We start from the raw sequence: 14,299 nt of genomic DNA on the forward strand, positions 1-14,299 counted from the left end.
TATGTTATAGTTGCTTTCTCATTTGATTTGGTGTTCGTTAATTATTTATATAAACACTAAATCGACTTCATTATCTACTTAGGCATTAATTGATTAATAAGCGTCATCTTCGGTGTTCGTTAGTTATTTATATGATTAAGTTAGATCAAGTTATATTACTCTGTCATCAACTTGAATACATTCATTGTTCGTTAAATTTATTTTATATATACAATTTGTTAACTTGATTGATTTATGCTCAATCAAATTACTATGTTAAGTCTGGACTTTTAAAAAGAGAATCTTTTTTTGTAACATGAGATACGAAAAATTTATAAAAAAAATAGACATTCAAATAAATTATAATACACATTTTTTTTCGTAAAGACATTAAATTTATATTAATCATGACGAAAATTGAATACTTATGCAGCTTAAAATTCGGACTAATATACGCTCATTCAATAATTCTTTAATTAGGTAAATTTATATTAAATATATAATTTTTTAGGTTGACTGATTTATGCTCAATCCATTATCTATGTTAACTTTTGACTTATATAAATATATATTTACCCCAATTTATAATTGCTTTAATTAAGGTCAAAATTTACTAACGTAAATCATGGGCACTGATTAATTTATAACTTTTAAATTTAATGTATTTTTGTTAACATAAAAGGAATAACTAAATAAAATCATGTGACAGAATAATTTTGATACCTTACGTAAGCCTATATGAAAACGTTTAACTAACTAATTTCAAATTTAAATAACATATATATGTAAACTGTTTGGCATATATATGAAAATATTCTGTTTGATTATGCTTTGTATTTAACACATTTCTAATACTTTTAATTACGAAAAATAATAACTAACGAAAATCAAGGCCCCAGATTGGTTATTAACTTTTATATTTCTTCTATTTTTGTTAACATAAAAATAATATGTTTGCCATATATATCAAATTATTCTGTTTGCATTTGCTATATATTCTTTAATAACAATCCACCCTCATCACCATCGAAGTCGATCTAACTGCCATGGTAATTCAATTGTTCTCTCCCTTTAATTTGTATAGTTTGTTATATCTTATTACTTACGAAATACAACACCTTTTTTTAACAATGTCTCTAATACACAGAAACATGGAGCCAAAAAATTTGATCAAACTTAGGGAACTTGATGCTACCAAGACAAACTATACAATCAAAGTTCGAGTTGTTAGACTATGGAGAAAACCAAACAACAAGAACCCTAACGAAATTTGGTCGATTGAAATGATTATAATGGATGAGGAGGTAAATATTTATCATTTTTTTTTTCTTTTTATAATATTCAGCACTCTCAACTACATAAATTTTCAGGGAACAAAGATGCAGGCAAGCGTGTTCAAAACTTACTTTCCTAAGTTTGAAGAACATCTCCGAGAGAATGAGTGCTACTTCATTTTTAGGCCCACACTGGCTGACAATGACGCAAAAATCAAGCATGTGGACAATGGCCAGAAAATTTCTTTCCGTTGGCAAACAGACCTAAAAAAATGCACCACCTTCAAAGGCTCCGAGTATGGTTTTGAATTCACCAATTTTGGTTCCATTTTAAAAGACCCTCTACCTCAGTACACTAGACTCGGTTAGATACCGTATTATTTTATTTATTATTTACTCTTAATTGTTTAACACACATTAAAACTCTTAACGCTCTAACTTTATTTCACACTAGATATTATTGGATATGTTTACAAATGCTATGAGGTGGAGAAGAAACCGGTAAGAGGTGGCAAAGAAGCAATCAAGATGGAGATCAAATTAGAAGATCTTGAGTAAGCAACTCAAATTTTACTTTTTTTTATTCATTTGCACTTAACTATATTTATGTTATCCATATCAACAATCTTATAAAGGTAGACACATCATATTAACCTTGTGGGAGGAATATTGTCAGCAAATGTTGAACTACATGCAAAATAAGCAACAGGCTCATGTTTTCCTAATTCTTCAATTCGGAAATCTGCATATATACGGACGTAAGTAAAAAATCATGTCATTATTTCATTGTACTTTAAATAACTAACGAATTTATGTTATTACATATAACAGGACTGTTTCTAATGTTTATGATGCGACGCGGTTGTTTATAAATTCACCAATTGATGAAATCCTAGAATTTAAGAAAAGGTACATTGTTATTATATATGTTTAAAATAATTACCATTTATATTTACCTTTACTTTCTAAAGGTAATACTATTATTGTAATGCTATAATTTAAAAATATAATTTGTACAGCCCATTCTTCCATACCAAATTTGTGATCGTACAATTGTAATAGTATTATTTAAAAATTGATTCTGTTTTGATAAAAGCTATTATCAAAACACGGTAACACATGAAAATAGACCATCCACAAGTCTTGATTTTTTTTATTAAAAGTTACCTACTCATTATAACAAATAATGTTTCATCACACCAGTTTCCTGTCTAACATTGGTGAAGAAACATCCTCTCATCGGTCCGTTGGTACCTCTATGGTCTCGTCACTGGAAGACGAATTTCTTAATGATATTGATTTCATTAACATTCGTGAAATTAACGAAATCAAAGAGGTATGTCATTGTTTTTTAAATTTTTTGTTTTTAGATTCATTGAAACATCATTATTAAAATTCTCTTATTTCTGGATAGGTTAAATCCCTTATTGTTGTTGGTAAGATCAAAGCTCTATGCATTGAGAAATCATGGAATTATCGTAGTTGTGATTTATGTAAAAATGGAGTTGAAACCACAACCGTCAGAATTGATAAGGGAGAGAATCCAGCCGATTTTGAAGTGGCGAAGCAGTACAAATGTCTCAATGACAATTGCAATCAGACTATTGTATCATCTCTTATGATTAGGTTCTCAAATCTTTTAACTTTTTTTTTACAATATTAACCATGCTTTATCTTTTTAATTTATTTTAATCATATTTTTAAGATACAAGATCCCCATACGAGTCCAGGATTGCACAGGGACTGTGACTCTTACAATGTTTGAGCGGGAGGCTAACAAGCTTATAGGACGAATTGCTAAAGACGTGCTGGACGAACAGGAACAAGTAAACTTTTTGTCTTTTTTGAATCGTTTTATAATAACATTACTATAATAGTGAAATTCTATAACTTTTTATATTTGAAATTAAAACATTTGATGCTTTTCACAGTCGGCTGAATTTTTAACTCTTCCTGCTGCCTTCAACGTTTTATTAGAAAGAAAGTTCGCCTTTAGGATCGAGATCAAGAACTATAATCTTGATAACAATGCTGAGTATTTTTCCATTACAAAACTGACTGAAGATCTGAACATTATTTCAAAGCTCGAAAATAATTTCTATAATAATCAGGTAATTTGTTAATTTCTTCATTTATATATAATAAACCGGTCAAAACTGTACATGTAAAGCATGTGAGTTTACATACAAAATGAAGGTTGAAGATTCTGATTCGGTGAAACCAAGTAACTCAGAGTTGCCATTACAGACGGATGTTTCTTTGAAGGTTATCTATTATTTTTACTTATGTTTTCGCTATCTACTTAAATCAAACTAACTAAATTGAACTTATAATTCCTTACTTTTTTTATTATATAGGATTCTATTTCATGTACCGCTGACAATGGGACCCCGATTTCCAATAGCAATGAAAGTATGGGCACGGCTGCCAGTGTTGATTTGAAGCGTAATCTTGAAGATGTATACGACGTTGACGAGTCATCCGCTCTGTCATCAACTAAACAACAGAAGATTCACACAAAGGATTTGCGTGATGCAAATTGGAATGAGACGCTGTTGATTCCTAAAACCGAGAAGTAGTAGTCGGTTCCTATTTAATTTAAAAAACTTTCCTTTTTATTGTCTTTTTTTGCATGGTTTGCTGAGACTATGTTTCTTTATATTTTCTGTTTTGATTGTGTTGGGTATTTTTCTTTTTGTTTGACTACATGGAGATTCCTTTTTTTGATAAAATTTTATGATTGGTTATTGCTATGTTTTTATGTGGTACATATGTTTTGCAAAACTTCAAATTAATATTATAGACAAATAATATTTCACTTCCTTAAAGTATAATTACTACAAAAAATATTCCAATTACTATTAATTAATTTTTTCATTAAAATACAATTCTACATTAGTAGGTATATGTATGACTTTAAAGTACCTACATGCAAAATTAAGATAAAATACGAAAAACTTTAACAAAATTTATATTTCTACAAAAAACTACCTACATGGATATTACTTTTTCATTGAAGTCATCAAATTTATATTTATGATGACAAAAATTCTATTTTTATGCTCAATCAAATTACTCTGTTAAGTCTGAACTTTTAAAAAGAGAATTTTTTTTATAACATGAGACACGAAAAACTTAAAAAAAATAGACATTCAAAAACAATATAATACAGAATTTTTTTCGTATAGACATTAAATTTAAATTTATGATGACGAAAATTCAATACTCCTGCAGCTAAAGATTCGGACTAATATACGCCCATTCAATAATTCTTTAATTAGGTAAATTTATTTTAAATATATACTTTTTTAGGTTGACTGGTTTATGCTCAATCCATTATCTATGTTAACTTTTGACTTATATAAATATATATTTACCCCAATTTATAATTGTTTTAATTAAGGACAAAATTTACTAACGTAAATCATGGGCATAGATTGATTTTTAACTTTTAAATTTAATCTATTTTTGTTAACATAAAAGAATATGTTTGTCATATCAAATAATTTTGTTACCTAACGTAAGCCTATATGGAAAAGTTTACCTAACTAATTTCAACTTTAAATAGCATATATATGTAAACTGTTTGCCCTTGCTTTATATTCTTTAATAAACAAAGTGTTCCACAAAGCTTTTCTCTACACAGAGTGTTCCACAAAGCTCTTCTCTACCGGGTGTGATATTTTATCATAGTACTACACCAAAGTTCGTCATTCAAGTAACTAATTCATTACTCTTTTATTTTTATTTAGTAAAATGTTATATTTCATAATAAATACTTTATACATTAAATAAGTTAGGCATTCATGTTGGTTGTTCTACCGTTGGTATTGCCACCGCAACTGCTCCTCTTGATTCCGGTTGTAATCTTGGTTGCTCTTATTTTCTTGGCTTTTACACCAATCAAGGGCACACCATAGACCATTATAACACTACGTTATGCTTCAAAAACAACCATATTCAGTTGTCGTATATATGTATATAATTATTTGTTAGGCATTTAGAGTTGTGATAACTTTTCATCGTTGTAAGTGGTTAATGATGTGAGTCTATTCGGACGAATAATCCTATAAATATATGCAATTTCACATAACAAATTTAATATGTTACAAGACAAATTAGAATTTTATTATATTTTTTTTAATTGATACATGTTAATAATAATATTCTATTTCTTTTCTTTGATCATATATCTGATATCTAAAAATAAAAGTTATAAAACAAACACGCATTCCTACATATCTCGTGTGCGTAGTGTTTTTGCACAAATAACACTCTAGACCTAAATTAGAAGAGGAAATATTTAAGTCCTCATGTCACTAAAATACCCATATGTTACCTATATAAAAAAAGGCTTTTTTATTGATTTTATGCTTCCGTATGATTGCATGCATATGCTATAACAAAACAAAGATTAATTAACAATAATAAGAATTAAATAAATACCTTTTTAGTGGCATTTATTAACCAATACCATCTAAACTGTTAAAAATATAGTACTAATAAATCCTTTTTCGATTTTATAACTTTTAAGGTTTTGTATTCTAATTAAGCTCAATCGTGTAATACAAACGGTGGAATCCCATCACCTCTAAATATAAAGTCTTTGACTGCATACTGTTGACTTTAATTATATTTGCACCTTATAGATATACAAGGACATGACTAAAAGGAAAACCCCTCAAATTTCATCTTCCTCTAAAGCGTCACACACCGGCGATTCTTCAAATGGTAAGATTTCCATTTTGTATTATATAACCCTTACAACAACTTTTTATCTTTTTTTTTCTTTTCTTTTGTAGGGGACATGCAAAGAACTACTTTATCTGACATTTCTAATGGTAAATAAATTTATTTGTTACTTATGTTAAACTTAACTCATCATCTAATAATATGTTTATTTTATTTTTTTTATTTTTTACAGCTTATGTAAACAACGTTCGTTATGCAAATGCTTCAGAGGCGGTAAAATTCAGGAAAGTAGATCTACATATCAATAAATCCAATATTGTTCAAGTAAATAATTCCTTGCTCCCACTGCTATAAGTTTCAATCCGTCTAAACTGGGAATGTGTTTAGTTTGTAGCATCGATTTTTTTCAAGTCATTTATACACGTTTTACCTTTAAAAGAATATACAATCTGTCCTTAACTACAATAGATTTAAAACACAAATACAAGTTTAATTTTTAATATATATATATACATATATATATAACATAATTATTATAGTTTCGTATTAGATATAAAACTTTTGTACTTTGTAATATCTACAAACTATTTTCCTTGTCTTTACGTCATTAGCATGAATTTCAAGTTTTCAACTGTAAATGCTCAATGAAATTGTATATGTAATTTTAAAACACGAAGTCATATTACAAAAACATTTTAATTTATCGATATTATAAAATCAATAGATAACATTAAATAGTTGTTTTTTACTTTGTAAATCTATTTCTTATACTTCTATTTGCACTCTATTATACAAGGAAATGTCTAAAAGCAACACCCCTGAAAGTGCATCATCCTCTAAAGCGCCTGTCAACGGTCATGCTTCAAATTGTAAGTTTTCAATTTGTATTATATTACGTTCATTTTTGTAATTCAGAAAAATTAAATTTGTCCGTGTAGAACAACATTTCTACAATTATTTTCTTTATGTAGGGGACATGCAAAGAACCGCTATATCTTCAGCCGACGTTCGTAAGTTAAATGCTTCAGAGGCCAGGAAATCAAGAAAGCTACTTCTAGATAGCAGGAGATCTAATATTGCTCCTAACACCCAAAAGTCTAATAAACCTTTTTCGTCATCAATAAATTCTACATCAATTACACTGGGCAAAGAAAATGTGACACCAAATACAATGATTACAAATCAAAGCAGTTTGCAAACTTTTCATGAAAATACAAAGAATCCAACTTCATTAGGTGATATCAATAGTGGTAAGATACCCGTTTACTGGTTATTTTTCATAATTTAAACATAAACGATAATATCAATTATTATCAACTTGCTCATGTTACCATATTTTAAATCTTAAATTTTTCCACAGGGGCATCTACTTCCAAAAACAACAGGTTTACCTCATTATGTGATACTCGTCGAGTTTATATTTCTTCACCTATCATGGCATCCAGCAATTGTGCATCTACTTCTTTAACAAAGTTATCATCAGGAAAGCGTAAACTAATAAGTAACTCGCGGATTACAAATCCTATACCTATGCTTGATTTGACGTCAGATGAAGAAGTTGATGTCGAAGTTTTGGTTAAAGGCCCATTCAAAGGAATCTCAACAGGTACTTATAATACAACAATTCCAATTAATAATGCACATACATTTTTTGACCACCAGTTAATTTAACAGATTACTTGGATCATGGTGATCAGAATCTTATATGTGAATTATGCCATGCAAAATTGTGGAAAAATGAGGGTGGAATAGGAAAAAAAAAGAAGGAAAAACAACTTATTTCCTATGTTGTGGTTACGGTAAGGTCGAGCTACCTAAATTTAAAGATGCTCCGCCAGCTTACAAAGATCTATTTAGCAATGTTGGTCCTAAAAGCAAGTTTTTCTTAAAGAACATTAGACGCTACAATTCTATGTTCGCGTTTACATCAATGGGCGGAAAGGTTGATTCCTTCATTAATAGAGGTAACGCTCCATTCGTGTTTAGGATTAGCGGTCAGAATTATCATTCTATTGGAAGTCTTTTGCCAGAGAATGGATCAAAACCAAAGTTTTCGCAACTATACATATATGACACGGAAAATGAAGTCTCAAATAGACAATGCTTATTTAGGTATGTATTAACTCAATTAATTCACTATTTTTACACATTTGACCTTATGTCATTTTTTTAAATAATGACAAACGAATATTCTTATTCCTACCAGTCAATCAAAAAAACAATCTACAAGAGGTTCCAACTTGCTAGATCTTGAGATAATAAAGGATCTACAGCGTATGTTAGATTCTCATAATGAGCTGGTGAAATCTTATAGGATGGCAATAGATCGTTTTCAAGAAAATCCTCATGCTAACCTTAAGTTGCGTCTTATTGGAAGAAGACAACAAGATGGAAGAACATACAACTTTCCGAGTTCTTCTGAAGTTGCTGCGCTGATTGTTGGTGATATTGGTAATATTGAGCCTCGAGACATTATTGTTGAAACTAAAACGGGAAGTCTAAAGCATATAAGTGAATTGCATCCTTCATACGTTCCTCTTCAATATCCACTTTTCTATATTTACGGTGATGATTGTTACAGGGTTGACATCCCTCATAGAGATTTTAGTAGCTTACAAAAAAGTAAACGGCCAAACAGCACCATGAGAGAATTTTTTGCGTACAGAATTCAAGATAGGCCAAATATTTTCTCATTGCCTCTGAATGGAAGAAGACTTTTTCAACAACAGTTAGTTGATATATACACAATGATTGAAACCGAAATACTCAACTACATACGTAAAAAACAAAAGGTTCTTAGATGTGAGTCATATGAGAATATTCATAACTTAAAAAACACCAAAAACCAAGACATGTCCCGCGTTGGTCAACGTGTGATATTACCTTCATCTTTTACCGGAGGTTCTCAGTACATGATGCAAAACTACCTAGATGCCATGGCTATTTGTAGGTGGTATGGATATCCAGATTTTTTCATAACTATAACATGCAATCCTAAATGGCCTGAAGTTAAAAGATTCCTGAATAGTACCACCATTAATCCTGAAGACAGGCCTGACATCATGTGTAGATTATTTAAAGTTAAGCTTGATGCAATAATCAAAGACTTAAAAAAAGACGAAGTTCTGGGAAAGGTTCAAGCAGGTGATTTACTTTATTATTTACTTAATATAATAGTATTTGTTAAACATAGTCTTCTTTTTAGCAACTTTCAATTTATATCGAACATTAATAATATTCATTTTTTATGTAGTTGTTTATACCGTAGAGTTTCAAAAGCGTGGGTTGCCTCATGCCCATATATGTTTATTCATGCATGCTGATCACAAGCTTCCTACCGTTGATCATATTGACCCGTTTATTTCGGCCGAGATTCCAGACAAGAAGGAAGATCATGAATTATATTCCCTTGTGAGTGAATTCATGATGCATGGCCCTTGTGGTTATGATAACATGAACTGTTCATGCATGATTAATAGAAGGTGTTCTAAAAAGTTCCCTAAAAAGTTTACACCTCACAATTCTATTGATTCAAATGGTTATCCTATTTACAGAAGAAGAGATTCTGGATGCACAGTTAAAAAGTCTGCTGTGGAGTTAGACAACAGAAGTTTCGTGCCATATAATAAAACGCTTCTGAAAAGATATCAAGCACATATTAACGTTGAGTGGTGTAATCAGGCTGCATCCATAAAGTATTTATTCAAATACATTAACAAAGGTCCTGACAGGGCTACAGTTGCTGTTGTAGACGCTGACAATCAAGATGATCAAGATAAAGCAAGAGATGAAATTAGAGAATATTATGATTGTCGATACCTTTCTGCGTGTGAAGCAGCATGGAGGATATTTGCATTTGAAGTACATTACAACCCGCCTTCAGTAGTTAGGCTTCCTTTCCACCTCCCTGGTCAACAACAGGTTACGTACGGGCCCGATGATGATATTGATGATGTCCTTAACAAACCATCAGTTTCTTCATCAATGTTTTCAGCTTGGATGTTGTGTAACCAAATTAATGACGAAGCACGAAACCTTACTTATGTTGAATTTCCTACTAAGTTTGTTTGGAAACTTGAACAACGAAAGTGGGAACGACGAAAGCAGGGTTTTTCAATTGGAAGAATTCATCAAGTTTCTCCGTCTCTCGGTGAGGCGTATTTCTTAAGAATTCTTCTAAACAAAGTCAAAGGACCAAAATCTTTTGATGATATTCGAACGGTAGATGGCCAGACATATCCTACATTTAGAGATGCTTGCTATGCACGTGGACTACTCGATGATGACATGGAATATATCGAAGCAATTAAGGAGGCGAGTGCATCCGGTTCTGGTTATTATCTTCGTGCTTTATTTGGATCAATGTTATTGTCCAGCTCTCTTTCTAGACCTGATTTTGTGTGGGAAAAAACATGGGAATATCTATTAGATGACATTATTTACACACAACAAAGAATATTGAATATTCCAGGTACTCCAATTCGTTATTCAGTACTAAAATATATGAACCATATTATACTTTCAAATGAAGATTAATTATAAATTTTCAATTTTTACCATCCTTAATGAATTTGGTTTTTCGTTTTTATGTTTTGTTCATATACGTACTTCATATAATATTGTTTATATTTTATTAATACAATTTTGCAGATTTATCACTTCCAGAAACTCAAATTAAGAACTTAACTTTGTGTGAGATTGAGAAGTACCTACTTCGAAATAACTCAAGCCTACGTAGATTTCAAACTATGCCGTATCCTGATCACAATTCTATAGCTTCTTCAAACAATCGTTTAATTGTTGACGAACTCTCTTATGACACAATCACTTTACAAAATGAGTCTCACAGCCTTATAAGTTCATTAACAGATGAACAACGAAAAGTGTTTGACGAAATCATGAACGCAGTTAAAGCTAACAAAGGAGGTGTATTTTTTCTTTACGGCTATGGTGGAACAGGAAAGACATTTTTGTGGAAGACATTATCTGTGGCAATACGATCTAAAGGTCAAATTGTATTGAATGTTGCTTCAAGTGGTATTGCATCATTGCTGTTGTCAGGAGGTAGAACAGCACACTCCAGATTTCATATTCCTATAAATCTTAACGAGGACTCAACTTGCAGCATAAAACTAGGAAGTGATGATGTGCATTTACTAAAGGAAACAAAATTGATTATATGGGATGAAGCCCCAATGATACATAAACATGCATTTGAAGCTCTTGATAGAACAATGACGGACGTATTAACTCCTAATAATTCTATCAATTCGGGAATCCCATTTGGAGGTAAAGTTATTGTTTTTGGTGGTGATTTTAGGCAAGTTCTTCCTGTTATTACAAACGGAAGCAGACAACAGATTGTGAATGCATCTTTATGTTCTTCCTATATTTGGGGTAAATGCAAACTTCTTAGGTTAACAAAAAACATGCGGTTAACCATCGGAGCTCAAGCATCTGATATTGAGCAGACAAACCAGTTTGCTAAATGGCTGTTGGATATAGGCGAGGGAAATGTCGGTGGTTCAAATGATGGTGAAGCAACAATAGACATACCTCGTGATCTTTTGATCAATGACTCGTATGATCCGATTCAAAGTTTAATTGATTTTGTTTATCCTTCAATTATACAAAATATCAAAAATATTGAATTCTTTCGTGAAAGAGCAATACTTGCACCTACCAATGAAGATGTCCAAGACATTAATGATCGATTGATCTCACTTTTTCCCAGAGATGAAAAGGAGTACCTTAGCTCAGATAGTACTGTCCAACAGAAGACTTCGTTGATCCGTTGCAAGCAAATTTATACTCGCCCGACGTGTTAAACGGTCTTAAAATTTCCGGATTGCCAAATCATAGATTGGTCTTAAAGGTGGGTGTTTCTGTTATGTTACTCCGAAACATTGACCATCAAATTGGTTTGTGTAATGGTACTAGGGTGCGAGTCATATCTCTTAAAAAACATGTCGTAGTAGCTGAAATAATATCTGGAGGTAATATTGGTACTCGCACATATATTCACAGAGTAAATATGATACCTACAGATAACAAGATTCCTTTCAAGTTTCAGAGAAGACAATTTCCAATTTCAGTATGTTTTGCAATGACGATTAACAAAAGCCAAGGACAGTCACTATCAAAAGTTGGTTTGTATTTAAAGCATCCGGTTTTCAGCCATGGACAGTTGTATGTGGCACTATCAAGAGTGAAGAGTAGAGACGGAGTCAAATTATTAATATTCGACGCAGATGGCAAACTTACAAATAAGACATCTAATGTTGTTTACAAAGAGATATTTCGAGATTTGTAATTTATGTTTCACTTTGTCAAATTTGATTGTAACTTACTTTCTTCCTTAGTTTCAACAATTTATCAGTTTTTGTGTCTTTTTTCACTTTACATGAATAAATCTATCATTTATGTTACCATTTATATTGTGTCCAACCATATAATATTTAAGATTAATGTGTTAGTAAATTAAACATATGCTTCTACCTTTAATATTTAATACCACATTGTTTCTTCAAATATTTCAAATGTTTTTAGAATTATAAAATAAAATTTCTTAAACCCGTGTTCTACACGGGCAACTAACCTAGTTGTGGTATAAACAAAAGTTATTAAAATTGGTTTGTTTGGTGTTTTTTATGTTTATGATGGATTAATGGTTAGTGCAATGGCCAGGATGGTGGCCCTAGCATAGGAGGGGATAATGATGACGTGGAAGCGGCGATAATGGTGGTGGTGTTAGAGAAGGCGACGCTAGTGATAGTGGAGGTGGTGGTGACTATAGCGGAAGTTTGTGTTGCTGGTGATGGTTGGGGTGGTTATTGCTTTCATTGGTCGTTGGGCTTGGTGGTGGTGGTTGCATTAACTGTGATCAATGTTTTCATAACCGGATCGGACGGCGAACCAGTCAGGCAACCAGTTCAACGGTTCAACTGGTCGGGGCGGTCGAACGGCTTTTGCTTAAAAACTGCTAAAAAATATTTTTCAAACAAAAAACTATTTTTTTAGAGAAAACCGGTTCAACCGGTCCGGTTTTCCAGTCGGACCGGCCGGTTTTCTAGAAACCGAGCGAACTGCATATAACCGGACCGTGTCAGTGGACCGAATCCCGGTCGGACCGATTCAAGCAGCTGGTCCGGTCCGATCCGGTCTCAACAACATTGACTGTGATAGTGGTGGTGGGGATTACTTTGGCGGCATTGGTGTGATTGTCAATAGGCGGCGGTAATAGCCATTAGTGTTTGGATATTGTGTAACATCCTAAAATTTTAATGTTGAATAAAGAAAGTTATGTTTAGTGATTTCGCGTTAATTATTGGATATCGAGTAAGGAGCGGATCATGGACTTGGATTAATTGAGATGGGTTAAATGAGAATGGGCCTTAGGTCCATGGGATTTAAGGGATATAAATATCCCCTAAACTCTAAAATATCTTTCATTTCACCATATTCTCTAACACTCCAAAACACACACACCACACACCAACACCGCCGCCGGCTGAGGGAAGAACCGAGCCAGATCCGAGAGAGAGAGCGATTAGTTGTGATAACAAGTTAAACAAGATCCAAACAAGCTCAGAAAGGTATGATTCTTGATCTTTGAAGTTTAATGATCCAAGTTTTATAGTGTAGATACGACCGAAAATGGTCGGGAAGCGTAGTGGGTGATCTCGAACCTTAACAAGGGTGTTAAAATCGCCAAAATGCTCAATAAAAACCAAAACAACGGCTGATCTGGGCAACTTCGCCTGCAACTGGGCAACTTCGCCTTCAAAGCGATAACTTCGCCTTCAAAGCGATAACTTCGCCTGAGGCCAAGTTCGCCTAATTGATAACTTCGCTTACGGCTAAGTTCGCCTGATGACAACTTCGCCTAGAGCTAAGTTCGCCTGAGGCTTAACTTCGCCTAAAGCCAAGTTCGCCTGATGACAACTTCGCCTAAAGCTAAGTTCGCCTAAGGTTTAACTTCGCCTAAAGCTAAGTTCGCTTAAGGTTTAACTTCGCCTAAAGCCAAGTTCGATTAGAAAATAAAAAAAAAAAAACCTAATGAAAAATGTGTTAAGACAGTTAATGTAAATAAAATTTTTCCAGGCTTACCTGGCAGCTCGACCCCAGCCAGGGGCTCTGCCCCTTGGACCCTGCTAGGGGCTGCCGCCCCTAGACCCCGCTGCCAGGGGCGCTGCCCCCGGACCCCCGTTCGTTGTGGGTAGTAATTAAGACTAGAAAGATGATATGAGTAGTGATAGTTAATTGATATGTATACTTGTTATACAGTCAGCCGTGCACAACTGAAGAAAGTGATTACGATTAACGGTGAACGTAACCGTGTTCAGGTGAGTTTC

At 32.6% G+C, this 14,299-nt stretch overlaps 2 protein-coding genes across 2 annotated transcripts; both read left to right on the forward strand.

Annotated features, from left to right (window-relative positions):
- The first annotated feature begins 1,130 nt into the window (after window positions 1-1,130).
- Window positions 1,131-3,832, forward strand: LOC143602287 (replication protein A 70 kDa DNA-binding subunit B-like). The gene is made up of 10 exons (XM_077079454.1): window positions 1,131-1,283; window positions 1,350-1,617; window positions 1,708-1,807; window positions 2,085-2,162; window positions 2,457-2,589; window positions 2,668-2,879; window positions 2,959-3,079; window positions 3,185-3,364; window positions 3,450-3,518; window positions 3,611-3,832. The coding sequence occupies exons 1-10, from the start codon at window positions 1,131-1,133 to the stop codon at window positions 3,830-3,832; spliced, it is 1,536 nt and encodes a 511-aa protein (XP_076935569.1).
- Window positions 3,833-5,914: 2,082 nt separating this feature from the next.
- LOC143602288 (uncharacterized) lies at window positions 5,915-13,185 on the forward strand. Its single transcript, XM_077079455.1, has 12 exons — window positions 5,915-5,984; window positions 6,056-6,094; window positions 6,178-6,269; window positions 6,742-6,814; window positions 6,917-7,195; window positions 7,306-7,551; window positions 7,688-8,057; window positions 8,260-9,089; window positions 9,199-10,416; window positions 10,596-11,713; window positions 12,621-12,909; window positions 12,998-13,185. Exons 1-12 carry the CDS (start codon window positions 5,915-5,917, stop codon window positions 13,183-13,185), a joined length of 4,812 nt encoding a protein of 1,603 aa, XP_076935570.1.
- The last annotated feature ends 1,114 nt before the right edge of the window (window positions 13,186-14,299 follow it).

Source organism: Bidens hawaiensis, unplaced genomic scaffold (genome assembly GCF_021521415.1).
Source record: "Bidens hawaiensis isolate Kalapana, Puna unplaced genomic scaffold, B.hawaiensis_p1.1 tig00058284_1, whole genome shotgun sequence".
In the NCBI taxonomy this organism is placed as follows: Eukaryota; Viridiplantae; Streptophyta; class Magnoliopsida; order Asterales; family Asteraceae; genus Bidens; species Bidens hawaiensis.

Excerpts from the sequence above, each read along its gene's own strand:
- LOC143602288 (XM_077079455.1), top strand. The coding sequence starts at position 5,915 with ATGACTAAAAGGAAAACCCCTCAAATTTCATCTTCCTCTAAAGCGTCA. Across the intron at positions 5,985-6,055 it reads CACCGGCGATTCTTCAAATG|GGGACATGCAAAGAACTACT; the intron begins GTAAGATTTCCA and ends TTTCTTTTGTAG. Across the intron at positions 6,270-6,741 it reads ATAAATCCAATATTGTTCAA|GAAATGTCTAAAAGCAACAC; the intron begins GTAAATAATTCC and ends CTATTATACAAG.
- LOC143602287 (XM_077079454.1), top strand. The coding sequence starts at position 1,131 with ATGGAGCCAAAAAATTTGATCAAACTTAGGGAACTTGATGCTACCAAG. Across the intron at positions 1,808-2,084 it reads ATCAAATTAGAAGATCTTGA|GACTGTTTCTAATGTTTATG; the intron begins GTAAGCAACTCA and ends TACATATAACAG. Across the intron at positions 2,590-2,667 it reads AAATTAACGAAATCAAAGAG|GTTAAATCCCTTATTGTTGT; the intron begins GTATGTCATTGT and ends ATTTCTGGATAG.